Here is a 21,051-nt window from a genome sequence, read left to right as displayed (position 1 = left end):
TGACAGCTGCCAGTGCCTCCCACTGCGTCCCCGGCAGCCCCCAGGGCAGAGGCTGCCCATCGATTCGCTTGTTGGGGCCCCCCTCTCTGACCGCCTCAGCCCTGAGCGATGCTGCTTGGGAAATAATTGCAATAATAATAGAGATATTTTGCTCCTGAGTGGCTGGATGATATGAACCAGTCACTGAGCCAGGAGAGTTTTGAAGGGCAAAGCTGGGAAATCAATGACTTGAGACCACTAGGGCTGGTAGGGATGAGGATGCGACCTGGGGCTTTGCTGGGGGGAAGAAGCAGGGGAAGTGCCTTAACCCATCCCACACTGTGTGGCTCACAGTGCAGGGGGGTTGGAATTCCTCCCCTTACTTCATGGCCTCCATGGGTCCCTGCTGCCACCTGGGTTTGACTCTGACGAATGTACTGCACCCGAGCGGTACCCTGGCACTCGCTCCCTCTTTATAGCATTTCGGTTTTGGTGCAGAAGGATCGGAATGATTTTTCTGACAGTGTTTTCGTTCTGTCGAAAGTGCTGGTACAGTGTGTACTGAAACAGCGTTTCCCTGCCCTGCTGATGGAACAGTGTGGGCAGACCTGGTCAGGGGAGGTTTTGGGAAGGTTTGCAGGTGGTGGGCGCGAGCCGTTCAATGCAGTCGCATCCTGTGCTGTGCAATGTGGGCTGGTGCTGGTCTGGCTGGCTCTGCTGAGCTTGGTTGGTGCAGGAGAGCACCGCTTGTGTGGGTGGCTGAACAAGAGGAAAAGATGGAAATGAGTTTGAGCGAAAGAAAAAAGCGGTTGAGGAGTTTTGGGGAAGGTGGTGCTGTGTTTTGGGGTCCTGCTTGGCATGGTTGCCACCTTGACACCCCGTCTTCCATCTCTTCTATGGCAAACCCCAGTGCCTTCACCCAATTCCCATGCCACCTCCCTGGAGGGGTGCAGCAAGTCCGTTTGCCCTCAGACAACACACCGGCAATGATGTGTGCTTCAAAACCGGTTGGATGAACTGGTGTTATATCTAACAGTGTCTGTGAGTCGCCGGCATTTGTTGCTGTTTATGGGCATAGATTTAGATTAAGTATCTCCTTGTTCATGAATTTATTATAGTGATATAATTAAAGTCCTAATATTCTCGGGCGGTGTCCAGCCTGGGATGAAAACCTTGCTTGTAGTCATCTTTAGAAAGTGAATAGTTTCCCCTGAATGGAATTAGGCAGCTCATCTCGCTCCCTTTCCCACAGCAGGTTAGTGATGAGGCAGGAGCATCCCAGAGCCTTGCAAGGGACTATCGAAACCTTTTCCCCGTGGAGGAGGCTGGGAGGACGGTACCACCTCTGCGGGGCCCCAGCGTGCTGGGTTCGAGCAGCCGGCAGCAGGCAGCTGCTTGCCTGTCTGGGAGGAGGCATGTGTCTGATCTGCGCCCGGCTGGTGCATTCCTGTGCAGGCAGCTGGTGGGGCTGGCTGCGGGGAGCCGAGGTAGCTGGGGTGCCGGCTGCCAGCCTGCCTTGCATAGCTGGGATGTTTCTGCGGGGCCGTCCTGTCCCCAGCCTTGGGTGCAAGCCCCTGGGAGGTGAATCCTCAAAATCCTGCCTTTGCTCCTCTGCCAGCTGTCCATACCCTTTCTGCTGGGCACACTGCTCGATGAGCCCTGTTAAAGCATGGTCAGGGCTCTCCTGGTGGCAATTTTCTTGACGCCTGAGCAAAACTGGAGGTGTATCCTCATTCCCTTGGACACCAAGGTTTGGTAACCTGCAATACAGCAGGAGGGAGCAGGAGCCACTGCCTCCCGCAGCCCTCTGCTCTCCACTCGTGGATGCTGATCCCCCCCATCTCTCCAGCAGCACTCCCTCTTCCCTCCCCATCAGCTGTGCCCCCAGAAACAGCTGACACCACAGCCCTGCAGCTGCTCCTGGACCCATATTTCGCTGGGCAGCTCTTGCATCTTCCTGGTGTGGTGTGGGGGACAGGAGTGTATTCCCTCCACCCTGGAGCAGCTGATCCAGGGACTTAATTTTAAACCCTTGCCCTCCTTTGGAAACCAGAGAGGGGCATGTGGGCGACAGCTGCTGGTCCCAGGGCAGTAGCTGGCAGGGGAAGGCGCATGGAGGGGCAGCCAATGTCCCTGTCCCTGTGCTGCCTCGAGGTGAGCCTGGGCCATTTGCCAGGAGGGGCCGTGCAGGTTGGCACCTTGTCCCCCACCATTTCCCCCAGGTGGACGTGAGATGCTCCCTTTCTGGCTGTAGGATTACAGGTGTGGTGTTGTGTGACACTACCCAGCAGCTGTCACTGCCACGCCAGGATAGATGGGCTGCACAGGTCTTTCTTTGCCTCTGGCAGGTGGCCCCATGGTTTGGGGACTCAGCTCTGCCAGGATTCACTCCTTGCTTGTTTTTTTTTTTTTTCTCTGTCCTGCACAGTTTGGGTGGATAATGCCAAAATCAAAGCAAAATCCTGGGGGGTGTTAGCACACCCCTGCTCCTGTGGAGGGGGAAAGTGCACCCACCAGCTGTAGGAGCCCAGGGCTTTGGTCGTGCCCGAGCATGAACACCAGTGAAGTTGGAAGGGGACAGTTTCAGTCCCTGCCCTCCATGTGTGTCAATGCTTTTTCTTCCTCCCAGCTCAGGAACATGCTGTGGAGCTGCTCACTGGCAAGGGGATGGGGCAGGATGGGACTGGTACAATGGGTGGTGGTGGGGCACAGACCTCGATCGAGCATCCTCTTCTTGCAGCCCTGTCTCAACCCTCCTACTCAGTCTCTGCCCCTGATGGGCATCTCTGGCGCTGGGGGACTTGCCACTTCCCCTAGCAAGTGTTGTGAGGGAAAAGGGGAGGCTTTGAAACGCACTCCTGTAAATAAGCCCTTCCTGCGTGTCGCCCGTCAGTTCTGCGCGAGCCCTGTGGAACTGGAAAGAGTCCCCGTGAAAAGGCTGCAGAGTGTGTTTCAGGCAGATAAGTCCCTGCCTTTGAAGTGTGGCAGGCGGGCAGAAGCGCCCTCCTCTTGTAGCTGCTGCCAGCCGCTGCGAATTAATCACAGCCCTGTACAGATAAGAGTACAAAGCCTGGCTGAGCACTTCTGCCTGGAGGAGGGGTCTGCGGGGGACCGCTTGGGACCCAGGGTGGGAGCTTGAGAGCCTGGAGCTGCGGAGATGGAGGACTGGCATGGGAGAGCCCCCTCTTCCCAGTGATGTGCTTCGGGGAAGTCCCTTGCAGTGAGACCAGGTCTCTTGATGACCCCCCAAATGTGCCCCCAGGCATGAGTTTTCAGTCCAGGAGGGAGCTGGTGGCCCATCCCTGCAACACCGGGCCCTGGCCAGACCTCTCTTGGTGCACTTTAAATCTGAAAGGAGTTTTGGCATGTCTGCAGCTGTCTTCCTTCTCTGGCTGTGTTTGCTCCCTCCTTGCCTGGTGTCCCTGGCCTGGGCTGGGCTCGAAAGCCCTGTCCTCTGCTGCTGTGAGAACATTGAGAGGTTTTGCCCTTGAGGGTTTGGTGAGTGGCAGTTGAGCAGTGGTTATGGCAGTTGGGAGGTGCCTTCTCACCTGGACAAGCCCGGAGGGCATCTTGCCCAGAGCTCTTCTCTCTTCTGATGTGTTGCCTCTGCCTTCCCAGTGCTTCCACTTCTCTTCCTTGGGGCAGCAGCTCTTCGCTGGTGTTAGCTATGGTAGAGTCTTGGTCCTGCTGAAGCTTCTGGATGCTCCAGCATCATGGTGTGTAAAGGAGAGCAAAGCTTTGGGGGGAACATCGGGCTTGAGGCAGTAGCAGGACTGGCTGGTGTGGTTGTCTGGCCATGACTCTGCACTACTGTGTGCTCCTTAGCAAGGTGATGTGCTCTCCTCCTCCAAAACCTGTATGGGATGGCCCTTCTCCAGACAGAACAAGCCCGTTCCCAGGGACCCCGGGACTCCTGGGGAGGACTTTTCCTCTGCCTGGCTGGGGTATGCATGGTCACTCATTACTCTGAGGTGTCTGGGGACTGAAATGTTGCATGCCATCCTTTCCCTCGTTGTCCCTTTGCTGAGGTTTTCCACTGCTGGCCTGCAAGGTGAGGGGCCTCTTGGGAAGGTGAGATGCCTTTGCATCTCCTGGCTTTGTGCTGCCTCCACCAGCCTGCTCCCCTTCTGGGGGACCAGCTCTTAAACCCATCTCTCTTGAGACTGAAGTTGTGCTGGTTGCTTGCACCATGGGGTGGGCTCCTCGTTTGGGTGGGGAGAGCATGCACTTAGGTTTCTGCAGAGCAGCCTCTGGGCTTGCTTTGAGATGATTCACCGCAGCAGGGAGCTTGTTCTTTCTTGCCTCTTGTCTCCTCCATTTGCTTAATGAGGCAGCAGCCCAACAAGCGGACCCTCACTTCTGCTTCTCCACGTTGGCTGGGCCCTGAGGTCCACCCGCCCGCGGGGGCTCCTGCCATCCCCTCGCAGGAGTCAGCACTGCGGAGCCACTGCTCGAAGCCAGTCCGAGGCAGGCAGGAGTGAGGGCAGGAATCCTGAGCGAGAAATTAGTGCGAGTAATTATTAGTATTGGGTAATTATATCAGCGTCAGGATGAGGAGAAAGGTTAATAGGTTTATTTATTTATTTATTTATGGTAAATGTCTTTTCCCCTGGGTGGGAAGGCAGGCAGGGTGGGCAGGAAGGAACGTGTTTCCGAGTGGGGCTGCTCTGATTATACCACATCCTCTCCCCCTTCCCATGGGGCACAGGGAGAGAGGGGAAGCCGTCCCTCCCTGGCGTCTGTAACAGATCAAACGGGAGGCTCCTTGTGTATCCCATGCGCTGTTCCACCATATTATGGTCCAAACAGCTTGTCCCCCTCCTGCCTGCTGGGAAGAGCAGGTTCCTATCACACTAATCCCATTGGAAGGGCCCTGGTGCAAGATTCCAACCTCTGCCTGCACAGCAGCAGGCTCTGTAGGCAGCTGGGTTTTCCTGGTGCGAGGCTATGTTGGGATCTGTCTGCCAGTGGTCTCCTGGTGCTGGGGAGGAGCAGCAGGATAGGTTTGCCTGCAGAAGATGACTCAAAAACTCCCTCATGCCCTGCCTTTTGGCCAAACAGAAACCAACTTGATTGCCAGGTCTTCCAAATATTGTTTTCCTGGATCCTAAGCCCACGTATAGAGCATCCTTAGCAGAAGAAGAGGTGCCAGAGTAAAGGATTCCTTTGTGTGCGTGCCCAGGTGGCCCCATTGCCCCGTGCCCCCCACCAGAGCACGTTGATGTGTGGCAGGCTGGGTTGCAGCCCTGTTTGACTACTAAGGGTATTTTTAGGTTCTTCCTGGAGCCTCAAATTAACTGGAAATGCTTCACGTCTGTAGTTTTTTTTAATACATCTCTTTCCCAGCATTGCGCAGTGCAATAATGTAATGGGGAAATTACCCCGCTAGTTAAAAATTACTGCCAGTGCGACATCCAGCCATAGATCTATTTTAGAACCAGGGTAAAACTATATCGATTCTTCTGCGCCGCAACTATGGCCCATAAAAGGGTTGGAAAGGTGTATTTGTCACATTGTTGTAGCAAAGGTGGGAAACAGGGCCTTGCTGGGGAGGGGAATGCTCCCCATTACCCTCCTCTGGAGAGCTGACTTGGACAGGGGAGAAGCTGAGAGCCAGGAAGGGAATGACCTGCAAGAGGATGTGAGTCCTAGGTGTGATGCTGGATACTGCTGGGCAAGGGATACGCAGGGTGCCACGTGGCCCTCTGCCAGAGGTGTCTGGGGGCCTGACCTCTTCTGATTTTGGAGTAGGAGCAAATGTGCTCCTGAACCTGAGCAGGAAGAGCTCCATCCATAAAAGGGCTGATAGAGGTTTTGGGACAGGCTTGGGCATCTCCATATTCTCCAGCACAGCGGTACCCAGGGTAGGGGTGATGGGAAGCAGAGTCTGCACAGGGGTCTGGCAAACCATGCTGAGAAGGTGGGTGAGTACCAGGACCAGTTTGGGTTATGGCAGAGGCTCTTCAGTCCTGCAGCAGGATGTACAGGGTGGTTTTGTCTGTGCTGCGGGCTCTCAAGAGTTAGCCTGGCCCTGCCAACCCGGTCACCACCTCCCCTGGGGAGAGGGCGGCCTCTTTGCTCACTGCTGTGTAGGACTCCATTGCTCTCTGGTTGCTCAGGGGTCTCTTTCTTAATTAAATACATTTGTTTTGTAAAGCTGCCTAAAAATAATCTGAGGCTGGTGCATGCAGGAGGCTGGCGGTGAATCAAAGGCGCCGCTCTAATTAAACGGGCCCCGGTTTGTTTGTGAGCCGCATACATTTCCATGCTAATCAGCTGCACACCGGGATCCTGCTTTCCCGGCCCGTATCCTTCTGATTGGGAACTATGCAAATGCCAGTGGCGATTTATTGCAGGAGGGGGATGAGGTGGCTAGGGTGCCAGGACAGCAGCCGTGGGGGACACAAGGGCTTGGGCACGGCTGTGTTGAGCCATGGAAGTGGGTCTGATGATCAGGGAAGGGCTGTGGGATGCATTTGGCCCCTTACAGTGCAGGGATCCTGAGTCCTGCGGATGAGGGTACTGGACTGGCTCCCCACGTGTGCTGGAAGCAGCATGGAGCTGATCCCAAGCAGTGTATGCTCTGTCTCGCTGAGCATGTTTCTTCTCTTACTGCTACTGGGCTTTTTGCAGAGTGTGGTGCGGGTGGTCCCAGTCAATCCCATCCCATGGGACCAGAGTTAGACCCGCAGAGGCGTTCCTCCAGGACTGCTCCCCTCCTGAGGCTGCCCTGTGTTGGGGGATAGCGGGGATGTGGGGACATCGCAAGTGATAGCAACAGCAGGAAGTGTCTCTGGCTCACGGAGATGGCAATCGGGTTATGGCAAGTGGTGCAGCTGATTTTAGCTCCTGCTTGGTGGGTGCTTCCAGCCCCGTGGTGCCTCGTGATGTGGTTTTCTCTGGTACACTCAGAAACCGATGTACTTAGGAAGAGCTTTAATGTAATTGTGAGCCGTAAGGGGATTAAAGCCTTTGCCACGTTCCTGCTCAGGGAACAAAGGCACTTTCTGAACCTCTGTTGACCCTCAGCTTCCTTGAGACCCTCTTGACTTTCCCGGTCACGAGCCCAAGCATTTACTCTGATGGATGGGGAGACAGGAGCCCTGCTGGCGTGCACTGCAGCATCCTGCCCGGCTGGGCCTTGGTGTGGTGTGGTGTGCAAGCCACTCTCGGTACCGCTGTGGCAAGATGGGGTTTGCTGCTTTGCTGCAAGTTGGAGGGGCTTTAGGGCTGAGCAGCAGTGGGGGAAGGAGAGCAGCAGATAAGCGGGTGCAGCATGAGAACCACAGATGTGGCTTCCCTCCTCGGAGTGGTGACTGCTGGCAGCATGATCATGGGACAAATGGAAAAAGGAAAGAAAACATTGCAGTCTGGTCTTCTGGAAAGAACTGGGATGTTTGCAGGGTGGCTGCTGCTCTGCTGGGATGTGGTAGCTGTGGCATGGCCACACTGGCGTGGGACAGAAGGGTGGCATCCCTAACAGGTTGTGTTCCCCATTCCTCTCCCTGAGTGGGGGCTAAGGTGCGTGTGGGACCATGCTCACCTCTCCTTGCTGTCCCCACAGATCCTGGTGGATTTATCGGCTGAGAAGAAACACCAAGCACTGCAGTATGAGAATGTTGTGGCCCACGAGGGCAGCTCCATCCTGCGAGACCTGGTACTGAGCCCTGACCGCCAGCACATCTATGCCATGACTGAGAAACAGGTAAGAGGAAGGAATAGCAGCCCCTTGGCTCTGCTGAGTTGGCAGCCCACACTGCAGACCCCGTGTGTAGTCCCATGTGCTGCAAAGCCTTTTAGCTCTCTGGTGGGGCCTGGCCTTTGCTTCCTGGGGTCCAGGCTGCCTGGGGACTCCTGTTCCAGGGCATGACGCCAGCTTCCCCCTGTTCCCCTGCAAAAACACTGCCCTGAGGCACTGACTCCGTGGCCCTGCTGCTCCACTCCTCACCGGGGTCGTGCCCCAGGCATTAATTGTTAGAAGCAGCTGCTTGAAATCCCTGTGGTCCCCAGCGATTGAGAGCTGCCTGACACTTCCTTGCTGTGGGGGGCTGGCCATAAGCCTCCTCACTGCTCTGGCCATACCCTCCTGAGCTGGGTTTTTGCAGGTTAGCAGAAGCTCCTTGCACCAAATGGCTTTTTGCGTTCCAGGGCAGCTGTTTTTGCCCCTTGGGGCAGAGGGAGAATGGCATGCACCCCTCGGTCCCTGCTTCTGCTCATGCTGAGCCAACCAGAGATACAAACCTGATCTGGATCTGGTGCTGCCATCCTGGCAGTGCAGTCGGGGCTCACATTTTTGTTAGCTTTGTGAATATTTGCGTGCTCTGTGACCTGCGGGAGAGCTAGATGATGTGAATTCATTTGTCCATTGGCTGCACTGGAGTGGGTGAGGAAGATTCATGTCACAGTGGTGGCAATTTTTGGCTCTGGTGTCAGTGGGGACGCCTGCCGTGTCTGGTGGGGTGACATGGGGCAGCTGTGCTGGGACGTGTAATGCCTGTGTCTCGCAGCATCTCCACTCCTCTGCCCAGGAGAGGTGTGCACAAGGTGGACTGCAGTGAGGTCTGGAGCATAACACGACTCCTGGCTGCCAGTCTTGGGGGCTGGGGGAGGGAGGGATGCTGGAGTAGGGCCATGGGTTTGTCTAGACAGCCCCATGGGGACAGCAGAGTCCTTTCCCTCCTCCTCCCAATGCCTGTTTCTGCTTTGCTGCAGGAAACTCGTGGCTTTCCAAGCGAGGTAGAAACTGAGTTTGGACTCTGTTTCTGTCCTTGGCCTGGATCTGCTAAGCCTCCTCTCTGCGGGGAAGATGTTGGAGATGTGGTTGTAGGCATGGAATTTATGCTGAGTTAGACTGGGGATCTACCCCAAGGGCCATCACAGATGCTGTCATACTGTCATGCACCTGTAAGGGGTCTGTCTGGGGGGGACCTGCTGGCAACCCCCTCACCACCGCCTGCCCGAAGTGATTTTGGGGACAAACAAATGGGAATGCTACAGGTATCGTCATCGCTATGGAAACTGAAGGGTTCTAGTCTTATCTCAGCCCCATGGGTATCGTGCTGAGCCCATCCTCTACTGGACTGTGAGGAGGAAGGGCATTCCAGTTATAGTCTTAACTAGAGCGGTTTGCAAATTTTAATTAATGAGTGAGTCCTGCCCTGTGTGGGAGCACTGGGGAAACTGAGGCAGGCATGGGCAGGCTTGGTGCAGCAGGCAAGTAGGCAGCTCTTGCACCCCCTTCCTGTCCCCCCTCTTCTCCTCCCCTCTTCTTAATAACACTCGCTCTCTTCCCTACTACGGCTCAGTGTTATCAGAGTGCTGGTGGAAAGTAATTAAATGAACAGTTGTAACGGAGCTCGAAGGGCTTGGAGAATGAGGGGATTTTAATCAAATCTGGAGGAGCAATTAATAAAGGACTAGTAACCCTTTCAGAGCAGGGCTGCGGGGTGCCTCGCTGATGCTGGGAGCCAGCATGGGGCTGAGCCAGCACAGCCCACTCCTGCAACCGAACAAAAATGCAATGGTGGAAGGAGCTTAGCTGGGGTAAAAGCCTCCCTAGGGTGGAGGTGTTGCCTGCAAATGTGCTGCCTGGAAGAAGAGTGGATGATGGTGGGGGCTTGGCCTGCTCCTCGCTTCTCTCTGATGGGTCAGGGTGAGTCTGCGCTGGGTCCCATCTCTGTGAGGTGTAGGCGTGGGCACAGCAGGGAAGCACGCAGCCTGTCCCCCTTCACTCACTGCCTGTTCCCTGCAGGTAACACGAGTGCCCGTGGAAAGCTGCGAGCAGTATGAGAGCTGCGAGCTGTGCCTGGGTTCCCGGGATCCCCACTGTGGCTGGTGTGTCCTCCACAACATGTAAGTACCGCAGGCTTGGCCCTGGGGCCACGCCAGTGAACCACGGTTGGTAAACCATGCCTGTACCCACTGCTGGTCTCCTTTGGGACATCCCTCCCCAGCTTTGGCTCTGAAATGCAGGGAGAGTGGAGTGGTCCAAGGGGTCTGCCATGCCTTCCCGCAGAGCATGGGCTGCACTCATGAGCACCCATGCATGGCAAAGCTGCCTGCAGGGCCCTTCCACTCCTGCCCATCATGCACCATTAAGAAAAACAGAAGATAAAAGACCCCAGCTGTCCCCAGTGCTGGCGGCAGGGGAAGGTAGAGCTCCTTTGTAGTCCTTGGGCACCCAAAGTCTCTATCCGTGCTGAAAGGCTTGTTTGCCACAGTATCATTCAAAAGCTGTGCAGGACCCCTGGGGATTCTCCTTACTGTGACCTTATGAGGAATGGCTGAGAGAGCTGGGGTTGTTTAGCCTGGAGAAGAGGAGGCTGAGGGGAGACCTCATTGCTCTCTACAACTACCTGAAAGGAGGTTGTGGAGAGGAGGGAGCTGGCCTTTTCTCCCTAGTGACAGGAGGCAGGACGAGAGGGAATGGCCTCAAGCTCCACCAGGGGAGGTTCAGGCTGGACATCAGGAAAAAATTTTTCATGGAAAGGGTCATTGGGCACTGGCAGAGGCTGCCCAGGGAGGTGGTTGATTCACCTTCCCTGGTGGTGTTTAAGGGACAGGTGGACGAGGTGCTGAGGGGCATGGTTTAGTGTTTGATGGGAATGGTTGGACTTGATGATCGATGGGTCTCTTCCAACCTGGTTATTCTATGATTCTATGATTCTTCCTCCAGATGCTCACGCAAGGACCGGTGTGAGCGGGCGGATGAGCCACAGCGGTTCGCCTCCGACCTGCGACAGTGCGTCCAGCTCACCGTCCAGCCAAAGAACATCTCAGTCACCATGTCAGAAGTCCCGGTGAGCCACTTCTCTGGCCTGTGCACCCATTCCCAGCCACCCCCTGATGGCTGGGGAGGTCGCAATTAAAAATACAACGAGTATATGACAAATAGGGAGAAAGGGGAAGAGAAGTCCAAGACAAATAAAACATAGCAAAGTGCAGGGCATTGATGAGGTCTGGTCTATTGATGGAGATAATAAAGCAGTTGATGATTATTTAGAAAAGACATAACCAAGCAATAAATACTTCTCCATAATACAAACAACAGCATCAGACTTGCCATTTGTAGGCCAGCAGTGCATCTAGCTCAATAGCCTGTCTCTGACCTTGGCCTGCAGTAGATATTTTGGGATGAGCCTTTGATGCACAACTGCTGCTCTTTCTGTGGAGGCAGAAAGGATGATGGACTTCCCCGAAGTATTTTCCAGGCCATTAGCACTGTGAAGAGAATACAAAACAGTGTACACTAGCAATAAAATTTTGAAAACTGCCAGATCTAAATATCTGGCACTCAGGAGTCTTAAAAGAGTTGGCTGAGGAGTTCCGTGGCCTGCCGATATTTGTAATAATATGACTTTGTAATAAATAAGTGAATGTTGAGAAAAGCCCAGGAAACAGAAAATATTTGCCCAGATGCAGAAAGGACTAAATGGTCAGAGTCTGCTTAATTTAGCATCAGATTTAGAAGAACCAAAAGGGAAACAAATGGTTATAGGATACAACTGATAAAAAATTAAGGATGGGATATAATTAATGCCAGTCAACATGGTTTTATGTCAAACCACATTTTGTTCTTTGATGAAATTATGACTTGAGTTAGAAGAGGGACTGTGGGGATGTGATGTCTTTAGGCTTCTACAAGGCATTTGACTTGGTACAACACAGCGTTCTGATTAAAAATTAGCATTATACAATATTGATAAAGCATGTGTTAAGTGGATTAAAAACTGGCTCCGTGACAGATCTCAAAAAGTCCTCATCAGAGGGGGATTGTCACCAGATGGAAATGGTTTGGAAAGTGCTTCTGCAGGGCCTAACATTCTCTGGTAATGTGGAAATAAATGTAAGATAGTTGCAGGTGGGAGCTGCTGGGATGCTGAAACCAGTGGGGTGATACGAGGTGAGATCTCCTTTCAGAGCAGTTAGATCTGAGTGGGGCTGGTTTAGCAGAGAAAGTGGGTTTCGATATTACCAAGTCCAGAGTGAGACAGGCTGGGAAAAAGCAGGCATTGGTCTGGTGTCCTAGAAAGTGGTGCCAGGACTGAGCTCCCACTGCAGGGCTCTTGATGCTCCTTAGGCGAAGTCAGGAGCTGGGCAGCATTTTCCCCTCTGTGGGCAGTTATCTCCCTGCCCCGTAGCAGGATGCTGCATGGAGGTCTGGTGTGGTCAGCGTGGGATGCTGCGCTCAGGCTGGAGTCCAGCTTTTGAAGGGGGAGGTTGAAAAACTCCCATAAACATCATGTAAATGAGTTGAAGTCTGGAGAAAATGCCTTGCTCTGAGAGACTTCCAGAGCTCAATCTGCTTAGCTTATCAAAAAGAAGATTAAGAGGTGACTTGATTACAGAGTATAAGTGCCTTTACAAGGAGCAAATATCAGGGACTAAAGGGCTTTTTAATCTATCAAGGAAAAGCATAACAAGAACTAATGGCTGGAAGCTGTGAAAAATTCAAATTAGAAAAAAGGCAAATGTTTTGTGAAGTGGGAACTGCTGACCCTGGGAATGACTTTGTGAAGGAAGAGGTGGATTCCTCCCTTCCTTGGCTCTGCTGGCACGGATGCCTTTCCGTGAAACAGTCTTTAGCCCAACACTGTACTTGGTCTCTATAGAGGTGAAGCATAATGGCTTGTGGTATAGCGAGAGCAGAGGGTGGGAGGCTGTGAGTCATTCTGTCATTTAACCCATTTAAATCCTCTCTACTTGCCTGAGCAGGGAGGTCCTTTTTGCTTGCAAAAGCCCAGAGCAAATCTCCCCACCACATATGGGTGATGGAGAAGGGATTGCACCCCTGGTATTTTCTGTTGACTGGATTTATGCATAGCTGACACGGAGCAGTCTTTTTTGCTGGTTTTCTGTGTTGATCCTCTTGTCTCTCCTCCCCAGTTGGTCTTGCAGGCCTGGAACGTCCCAGACCTTTCAGCAGGAGTCAACTGCTCCTTTGAAGACTTCACTGAGTCCGAGAGCCGCATCGAAGATGGGAAGATCTACTGCAGCTCTCCCTCTGCCAAGGATGTCATCCCCATCACCAGAGGCCGCGGTGAGCTTGTGTCCTGGGGTGAGAAGAAAGCCTGAGACAAACCTTGTGGAGGAGGACAGTCCTCTCATGACAGTGTTCCCTGGCTTCTGAGCAGAACTCAAGTGGGAAGGACATTGCTGCTCACTGGGGACTGGTCCTTACTTTCCTCCAAGCCATGGGCACAGCTACTTGCTGACACTGTAGTGGTCTGTTTACCAGTCCTGGGCATCCATGGGCTCTAGGATATTCTGCTGACCCCAGAACTATTAAGCTTCCTTTGAGTACCACCAGAAAAACTCAAGGCACCTGCCTCCATGCCAGCAGGTTGCACTTAGCCGCAGGGGCTCAGAGCTGTACTTGGGCTCTGTTGGCCTGTTTGATGGCTGAACAGGGGTGGGTGAACACTCTTTTATTGCCAGATTCAGGGGATTTTGATACTTAACTGGGCTGAATGGTGTTGCCCAGCTCCCTCTAGACTATCACAAGTCTTGGGGTGAATGCTGGGCAGTGTCGTTTCTGATGCCTTTTTCTGCCTGACTCTCTCCCAGGGGACAAACGGGTGGTGAAGCTCTACCTGAAATCTAAGGAGACGGGAAAGAAGTTTGCTTCTGTGGATTTTGTTTTCTACAACTGCAGTGTCCACCAATCGTAAGTGGCTTGGGCTTCGTGAGAGTGCTCTGGGAACAGACTGGTGGGGCAATGTGAGACTGGGAGAGAGAGGGAAGTGTCAGCTTTGTGGGTGCTGATGTTGCAAGAGGAAAGGATAGTGGTGTTTGCAGTGAGAAACCTCCTCCTTTTGCCCTTGTTAACTGGGACAGTGACCAGAGCACCCACAGTTGGTTTGAGCATGTGGGAACGTGTAGCATCAGGGCAGAACCTCACTTACAAACAGAGCTTTGGGTTTGGCAAAGCTTTGGAACGGCAAATGAATTTACTGCATTGCAGACTATAGCAATCCACGTGACCAAAAATGCCAAGCATTTTGTTATTCCTGGAAACAGTTAATAGGAGTGACTTGGCGATGCAAAAGTAGAAGCCTGTGTTTTCCTGCGAAGGTACCTGCTTCCCAGGCTTGCTGGAACGCAAGCTGGAAAGTTACAGCAACATGGGATGGAACATGATGCATGTCCTGGGGCGTTTATCCAAGAATTTCCTAACTGGAAGTAATTGTGAATTGGCTTTCTTGTCAGGCTGTCTTGAAATCTGCTCTACATACAGGTTTTTAGGCAGTTTGAGATATGCATGTGATAAAATAGAGGAGATGTGGATTATTGATGTGCTGTGTAAGCAGGGTGTCTAAAGCCTCTAGCAGTGAGCTCCCGGTAAGGTGCTGTGGACGTCGTGCTTGAGCAGCAGGGCGATGTCTGTGCTGTGGGAACATTGGAGGAGATGCTGGGGTGTGTTTGGGCAAAGAATCTGTAGTTCAAGAATGCAAGCGATTACATTACCCTGCCAGAAACCTCCCATGGATGGTGGTGCTCCAGCTGATCAGTAATTATAGATAAGCAAATGCAGAGCGATCTCTTTTGGATGACTTTCTGCAGAGTGTCTAGGCTGGCTCAGAGGGATCTGCTGCAGATGGCTCTTCCAAGGCCTTTTTGGCAAATGAGCTGGGTTTTCTCTTTGATCAGGAAAAAAGCAGGTGAGATGTGAGAATCTCATCTGTGTACCTGCAGAGAACTCTGAGGGGGATGCATCAGAGGAGAGCCCCTGCAAACCTTGTACATGACAGGGATTCCTGCCCTGCCTGCTCTTTGCACTGGGAGCAGGTCTCTGCCCCTGGGATCTCTGTGCTGGTAAGGGAGGAGAGTTTGCAAACTTGACTTTCTCCCTCACCTTGACTCCCGAGATGAGCTTTGTCTCCCTTCACGTTGTGTGGTTTCAATAACATTAGCTCAGCTTTGGCTCGGCCTGGCTGCATGTCGTTATTTTGCAAATCAAAAAGCAGATGTGTCTTTTATTTTTCTAAATGAAAGAAAGAAGACTTTTAAGTACAAATCGCATCAGATTCCATCCAATTGGGGCTCCAGCGTTTTGGTCCAGTGGGAAGAGGTGGTGAGGGAATTGGCATTTTATTTTATGTTCCTGACACAGGAGTAAAAAAAAAAAACCTACCCCCCCACCAGACAAGCCTACAACAAAGAACCCTGACTGATTTATTACTGTGTTGATGTTTAATTTTGGATGCATTATTTAAAAAGGCTAATTATGGATGCATTAATATTTATGGGCTCCAGTCGGAGCTGATAGAAAAGTCCGTGTTCTAGGCTGGTGAACATTATTATTATTTTCTATATGTCAAGAATTTTAGGGATTGGAGGCAGTTTTAACTATGTGACCTGCAGTCGAGTCATAGCCAAAGAGCATGACAGTACCTAGGATGATGCAATACTTCTAAATACCATTTGCAGACAGGCGTCTTTAATGGATCTTTTCAGAGTTAATAGCCTTTCAGATCCAGGTTTCATATTTTGTGGAGGAAAATCTATATGTCAGCCTGATAAATTCTGTATTAGGAACAATATGGTTTTCCACAAGGCTAATGTTTTTCCTGTGGACATCTCTGATCATTGTGCATTACGTTTTCTTTTTATGTTTGGGCAGCTTTGCTTAGGTTGGAAGCCAGAGGCCTGTGTGTCAAAAAATTTCTCAGCTGAGGACAAAATGTTTAGGTGAGACTTTTCAGATGGCTGCGGAGGAGTTGGAGGACTAGAAGGCAGTTCTTGGCTTGTGTCTGCTGAGGTAGCTCCGGGGAAGCCAACAATGGCTCCACCGTGTACATAGGAGAGTCTGACTCTTATTTTCAGCAGATGCCTGGAAAGACATCAGCAATTCATGCCACTAAAGCCCTTTTACAGGCCATGGGGCTGACCCTGCCACTGCACGAGCATCCTGGCTCTCTTGTTTCTCACCGCCTTTTCAAAACTCTTCTTCCTGTATGTTTTCAAGGACTGCTGGAACCAGCCTGGTCCTGTGACAGGTTGTAGAAGGGAAGATATATCTAATCCCTTCTCCCTCAGGGAAGGAGGAGGACAGAGGAGATTGTGCTGCCTGTGTGTTTGGCTCGTGGTGGTCCAGGCTGAGGATGCCTTCCAGGTAGAGCACTGTTACTGTCCTGTCTGTTACTACAGGGCTTTATAGTGTCACCTGGTGTGATGGGACTGTCCCTGTTGCAGACTAGCATCACTAGCTCCTGGGGTAGTTCTTAGTGTGTGATCTGGTACTCGCACCCTCTTAGGGGCTCCATTCCTTGCTCCAACAGGGTTATCTGGCAAGCTTCTGGGGATCCCAGCTTGGTTACCACACTGCAGCAGCTTCAGGGCTCCTGTGGGGTTAGGCAGACGTTTCCAGGTGGCAGGATCTTTCTTCTGAAAGCTTGTGCATCGGGTAGTGGATGTTTCTGGCTGAGATGTGAGAGGTGCTTTGAACGAGGGAGTGGAAACCTGGAGGCTGATGCAGAAAAATGGATCCATTGCGAAGGGGGATGTGGGTGGCCGAGGGTCCCTGCCAGCCTCTCGGATGGGGGAGTGCAGGGCTGCCTGCACAGGCTCAACTCCTGGTGACAGGCTGTGGTTCCTGTGGTGGAGGGCAGGATGGAAAATCCAACGGCAGGGACCAGGGTGGGTTCCCTTGGGGGTTTCCTGTGGGACACTGATCAAGTGCTGGCATTTAAAGACCGCTCAGTGCCTTTGATCATCTAATGGACCAGCCTGTGTCCAGCGCATGCGCGGGCAGATGTTGAGGTCATCTTTGTCAGCATTAAACTCTCTCTTCAAAGCGTTTGTGGGGAAATTAGTCCCCTTTCAAGATAAAGATGTAACACCAAGCTCCTTGGCTGCCTTTGGCAGAGTCCGTGCTTGCTGGCGAGGTGGGCAAGCGGGGAGTCCTCCTGGAAAGCCAGCGAGCAATTCCAGGCAATACCAAGATATATTTCTTCCCACAGTATGCATGTTTGGTCTCTGGGTTTCTCCTCTGGAAACTCTGGTCTAACTCCTGTTGTGGCTTGGCTTTTTGGAGAGTGCTGCTCCAGGGAGGAGGCTGTCAAATGGGTAGGGAAAAAGGCAAGTGTCACTGGCACTTTCTTTGATGCTGGGAGTGGGTGCGCTGGTGTACCCAGTGCATCACCAAACTGCCTCGACTCATGGCAAGGGACAAGCCCACGACCACAACCAGCCATTGCAAAGGGCAAGCAAAAATCAAGGTGGTGGCACAGGGGAAAGGGTAAAATAACATTAGGGGTCTTACGCTGAGAAGGGGCAGCTGAGAAACCAGGAAACCTGTGCTGGTGCACGACTGCGCTGTGCCTCCTATCTAGGATGTGGTCGTGATGGTGCTGGCCTCCAGGTTGTGCCTCGCTGCAGAGGGGGTTGAGATGACTGGGTCCCATCAGCAGTGTGGTGTTGAATTTCTCTGAGGCTGGAGCAAGGGGCAGACATGCTGAGTGGCTCTGGCTCCTCCTGGCCAGAGAGACGTGATTCTGGCAATTCCCTGTCTCACAGGTCAGGCTTTCCCTATAAGCCTCCATTAAGTAAATGGGATTTTAATGCATGGCCCCAGGGACTGGGCCGAGGCAGCTGGTGACGCCCATGGGACAATGCCAGCCCTTGTTTTGATGGGTTCCTCACTGCAGCCCTTCTGGCTGTCCATGTCCTGGGCTGCCCGCGCCTCCAGGCTGCTTGCACATGGCCTGGCTGCTTCTCTGCTGGCCCAACACTGCTCTTTTCCAGATGCTTACAGATGCTTCCTTTTCAAAGCCGCGGACAGATGGCTGCAAGCAATTGAGTGAGTGTATCTGAGTTAGCACAGCTGAGCTGCAAGGTGGTAACAGATCTCCGTGTGTTCCTGGGTTGGGCCAGGTGGAAAATCCTGTAAGATGGCCTTGGAGACCACTCGGGATAACCTCATTTATGTCACTTTTTTTGTGAAGAAGGAGGACTGATGCAGCCTGGTTTTTGTTTTAGGGAGGGGAGGTGAGTGACAGTGTTTCAAAATGAGTTAATTGTTTTTGGTCATCTTAAAAACCCGAGCCTGATTCTGCATCCTCCAGACGGTGTGATGGCAGATGCCCTGGACCACCCTGCAGTGGGTTTGTGTGCCCAGCCCCTACATTAAGAGTAAGGCCCTTTGCAAACCCAGCAGGGGTGAGAAGCATTGGGATGGCAGAAATTGAAGAGCAAAAGTGGAGTGAGATGGGCAGGGATGGATGAAGGTGAGAGCTGATTTCCCACCCGGTGGCTTTGCTGGGTTCTGGTCTGGGCACCAGTTGGGAAGGGTTGCGCTGCCTGTAGGTCTGTGTAGGAGTTTGGGGGGCATAGATCCCCTTTTGCCGCTGCTGTTCAAGATTTCCCTTCCTGGGGCAGAGACATGGATAAAAAGCCCAAAGCACCTCAGCTCAGCACCTCACCCCTTTCAGCTGGTGCGCAACACACAGGCTGTGCTGGAGCTGATTGTTTGCTAAGGATGCATTCTCCTTGCCAAGACGAGGTCTGAGGAGCAGTCAGGGGGTTTGCAGGCAGGCTGTGCTGTGCGTGTGCAAATGCTGTTTCCATCGGCACTATGTATATAATTTCCCTTCTCAGTGGACTCCCCTGCTCTGCTCTGGGTGCCATTGAACTTGCCCCCATCCTTGCTCCCTGTCCTTCACTCCATGTCCTTCCTCCAGGAATGCGCTGCTCTGTGGAAACAGCCCCAGTGTGTGTGCATGCACACGTGCAGCGCTCTTACCCCTTTCTCTCATGTTTACTGCTCAGGCTTATTTTACCCCTGCAAACACTGGCTTTGTTTTCTGTCTTCCCCGCTCATCATGCTGAAGAGCTCTGGGCTCCATTGGGCTGGAGGACAGAGGAGGGAGCAGGCTCATCCCCCATGCGTGGCATGCCTGGGGCTGGGAGCGTGGGAAGGAGAGTGAGCAAGGAGCCTAGATCCAGCTCTGCTTGCTTCCTGTGCTTCCCATCAGCTGCAGCATCTTCAGATCAGGTGTGGAGACAGCTGCAACTTTGCTGTGGTGGTCAGAGGTGCCTACTGCAGAGCTCTGCTGCTTGCCCAGTGAGGATCTGGTCCCCAAAGCCACCTGTGGGTCTGGGCTCACCCTGCAGTGATGCCTGTGGCTCTGCACTCACCCTGGAGATGCATCCAGCTCTCAGATACTCCTCCATTGTCCTGCCACCTTCTCCGTACCGCTGCTTTTCTGCAGCCATATCAAGTGTTTCCCTTGTGCAACCTTAGTAAGTTTGGGATTGATTTAGAAAGTAGAGGGGGAGCGTTGTCAGGAGGTCTTGACCCAGCTGCGTAGTGAGTTGGGGGTAAGAGTGGAGGCTGTGGGGAGGCTCTGTCTTTGCTCCTAGGTCGCTTGAAGGTGGGGAGAGCTGCCCTACTGCCTTCCCTTTCTGGGGGCGATGGCAGGCAGGCAGCAAGCCCACACTTGTTTTGGGACGTGGCAGTCTTTGTGAAGTGTGATCTTGAAATGCGGGTCTGAGGCTGATGCTGTTCCTCTTGTGCAGTGACATTAGTGGGGAAGGGGACACGGCTGGTGGGTCTGACCCCCTTCCCCGTGCCCAGCCTGGGCTTCTCTACCTGACCCTGCGCTGGCTGGGGAGGAGGCAGCTGGGGAGCAAGCTGTAAGTTCATGTCTGGGCTGCACCCAGAGCTTCAGTTTTCTGCCTGTCTGGGCTTCTCACACTCACGGCACGCTTCGAGGAGGGGGGGACTTTAACACGTGAAGGAGAGGCTCCCTCTAATTATCAGGAGTGATGAAAGCCTCTTAGGCAAGAAGTGATGAGGGAAGAGTGCCTGACCGTGGGAAGGAGAGAGACAGCACAGATGGCATCATGCTGCCGAGCAACCTGCTCCTGTGCCAGGAACAGACAGCAGTGACACACGGACATGCCGGGGATACAGCCCTGGCCACGCCACCCAGCCTGACCTGCAGCTGGGGGCTCCTGCCCGGGATTTTGGGCAGCCTCATGGGGAGCTGGGAGAGTCAAACTGATACTTCAAGGCCAGCAGGATCAAGGTAGACTGAAAGTGGGGTTTCAGTGGGTTACTGGTACCCAGATGTTGATTTGCTCACCACTTTACAGAGTCTTTGGCCAGCCGGGGGGCGCTGACCAAAACAGGCCTTAAATGTCACAGAGATGCTGTGGAGGGTGATGTGTGTGGTGGTGAGTGCTCTCAGAGCAGTGTTTGGTGCCCTTATGGCAGATGGAGAACCTCAGCAGAAGGCAGTGTGTGAAAATGATCTGAGGATGGAGCTTTAAAAATGTCTTGGTTAAGTTAGAAGCAGTTGAGAAGGCTGAAGTAGGAGGAGGGGAGCCGTGCACCTCTAGGTGTATGTGGAGGCTAACCTGAGATGCTTTAGGTGCATACATGTCTTTTGGCAAATGGAGAGGGGCCAAGAGACTGGCTGGGGTCTGTGATAGTCAAATGGCAAAGGAGACCCTCAGGAGAGGAGGGTCCCAAAATTCCCAAGATTTGACTTTGGCCCCAAAGAACTACAGAGCGGAGTTGCAGCTTTGGAGGCCGAGGTGCCCAGGGCAGGACTGTGCCAGGTGTTTCACTTTGAGGTGCCTTGCAAGGTGATGGGTAGGAGGCTGGGAAGTCTTTTTGAAAGACCCGCTGGCTGGAAAATCTCTCCTTTGTGGAGGGCTGATTATTTCATGGGAGGGTTGGTGGTTATGCCCTGGCATGTGGCTTGAGACTGCTTGGACCATGCTCCTCTCTTACTGTGACCTCTCTGTGGTAGTTCTACTTCTGTGAGGATTAACCCATGCTTTCCCTGCACTGCTGCTTTCACATCTTGGATTTGTCTGCTCACCTGTAGCTACTTGAGCCCTTATCTGGAGGCCAGGAGCTGTCTTTTCACTTTGTTTGTGTCCCCCTACTCCTCCCACCTTCTGCACCTCCCTCCGTCAAAGCAACCAGAGATAGGAGGCTATGGCTCTGCTTTTAAGTTGAATCTCTGCAGCTGAAATAAAATTGCATATATTTGCATAAGGAGCATCTCAATTAGCATATTTGTGGGTAAAGCTAAAAGGGCTGTTCATTTGGAAGTGAAA

At 52.9% G+C, this 21,051-nt stretch overlaps 1 protein-coding gene across 2 annotated transcripts in view; it reads left to right on the top strand.

Moving 5' to 3' along the window:
• PLXNA1 (plexin A1) overlaps positions 1-21,051 on the top strand; it is a 120,667-nt gene that overhangs the window by 43,858 nt on the left and 55,758 nt on the right. For both annotated transcript variants that reach the window (XM_069865939.1, XM_069865938.1), the window contains exons 4-8: positions 7,544-7,684; positions 9,731-9,831; positions 10,655-10,778; positions 12,865-13,018; positions 13,546-13,645. In XM_069865939.1, the coding sequence (XP_069722040.1) occupies positions 7,544-7,684; positions 9,731-9,831; positions 10,655-10,778; positions 12,865-13,018; positions 13,546-13,645 (620 nt within the window). The remainder of the gene's footprint in view (positions 1-7,543; positions 7,685-9,730; positions 9,832-10,654; positions 10,779-12,864; positions 13,019-13,545; positions 13,646-21,051) is intronic.

This window comes from Phaenicophaeus curvirostris, chromosome 11, assembly GCF_032191515.1.
Source record: "Phaenicophaeus curvirostris isolate KB17595 chromosome 11, BPBGC_Pcur_1.0, whole genome shotgun sequence".
In the NCBI taxonomy this organism is placed as follows: Eukaryota; Metazoa; Chordata; class Aves; order Cuculiformes; family Cuculidae; genus Phaenicophaeus; species Phaenicophaeus curvirostris.
Note: the sequence above shows the minus strand (reverse complement) of the source record. Positions and strands in the feature narration are given on the sequence as shown.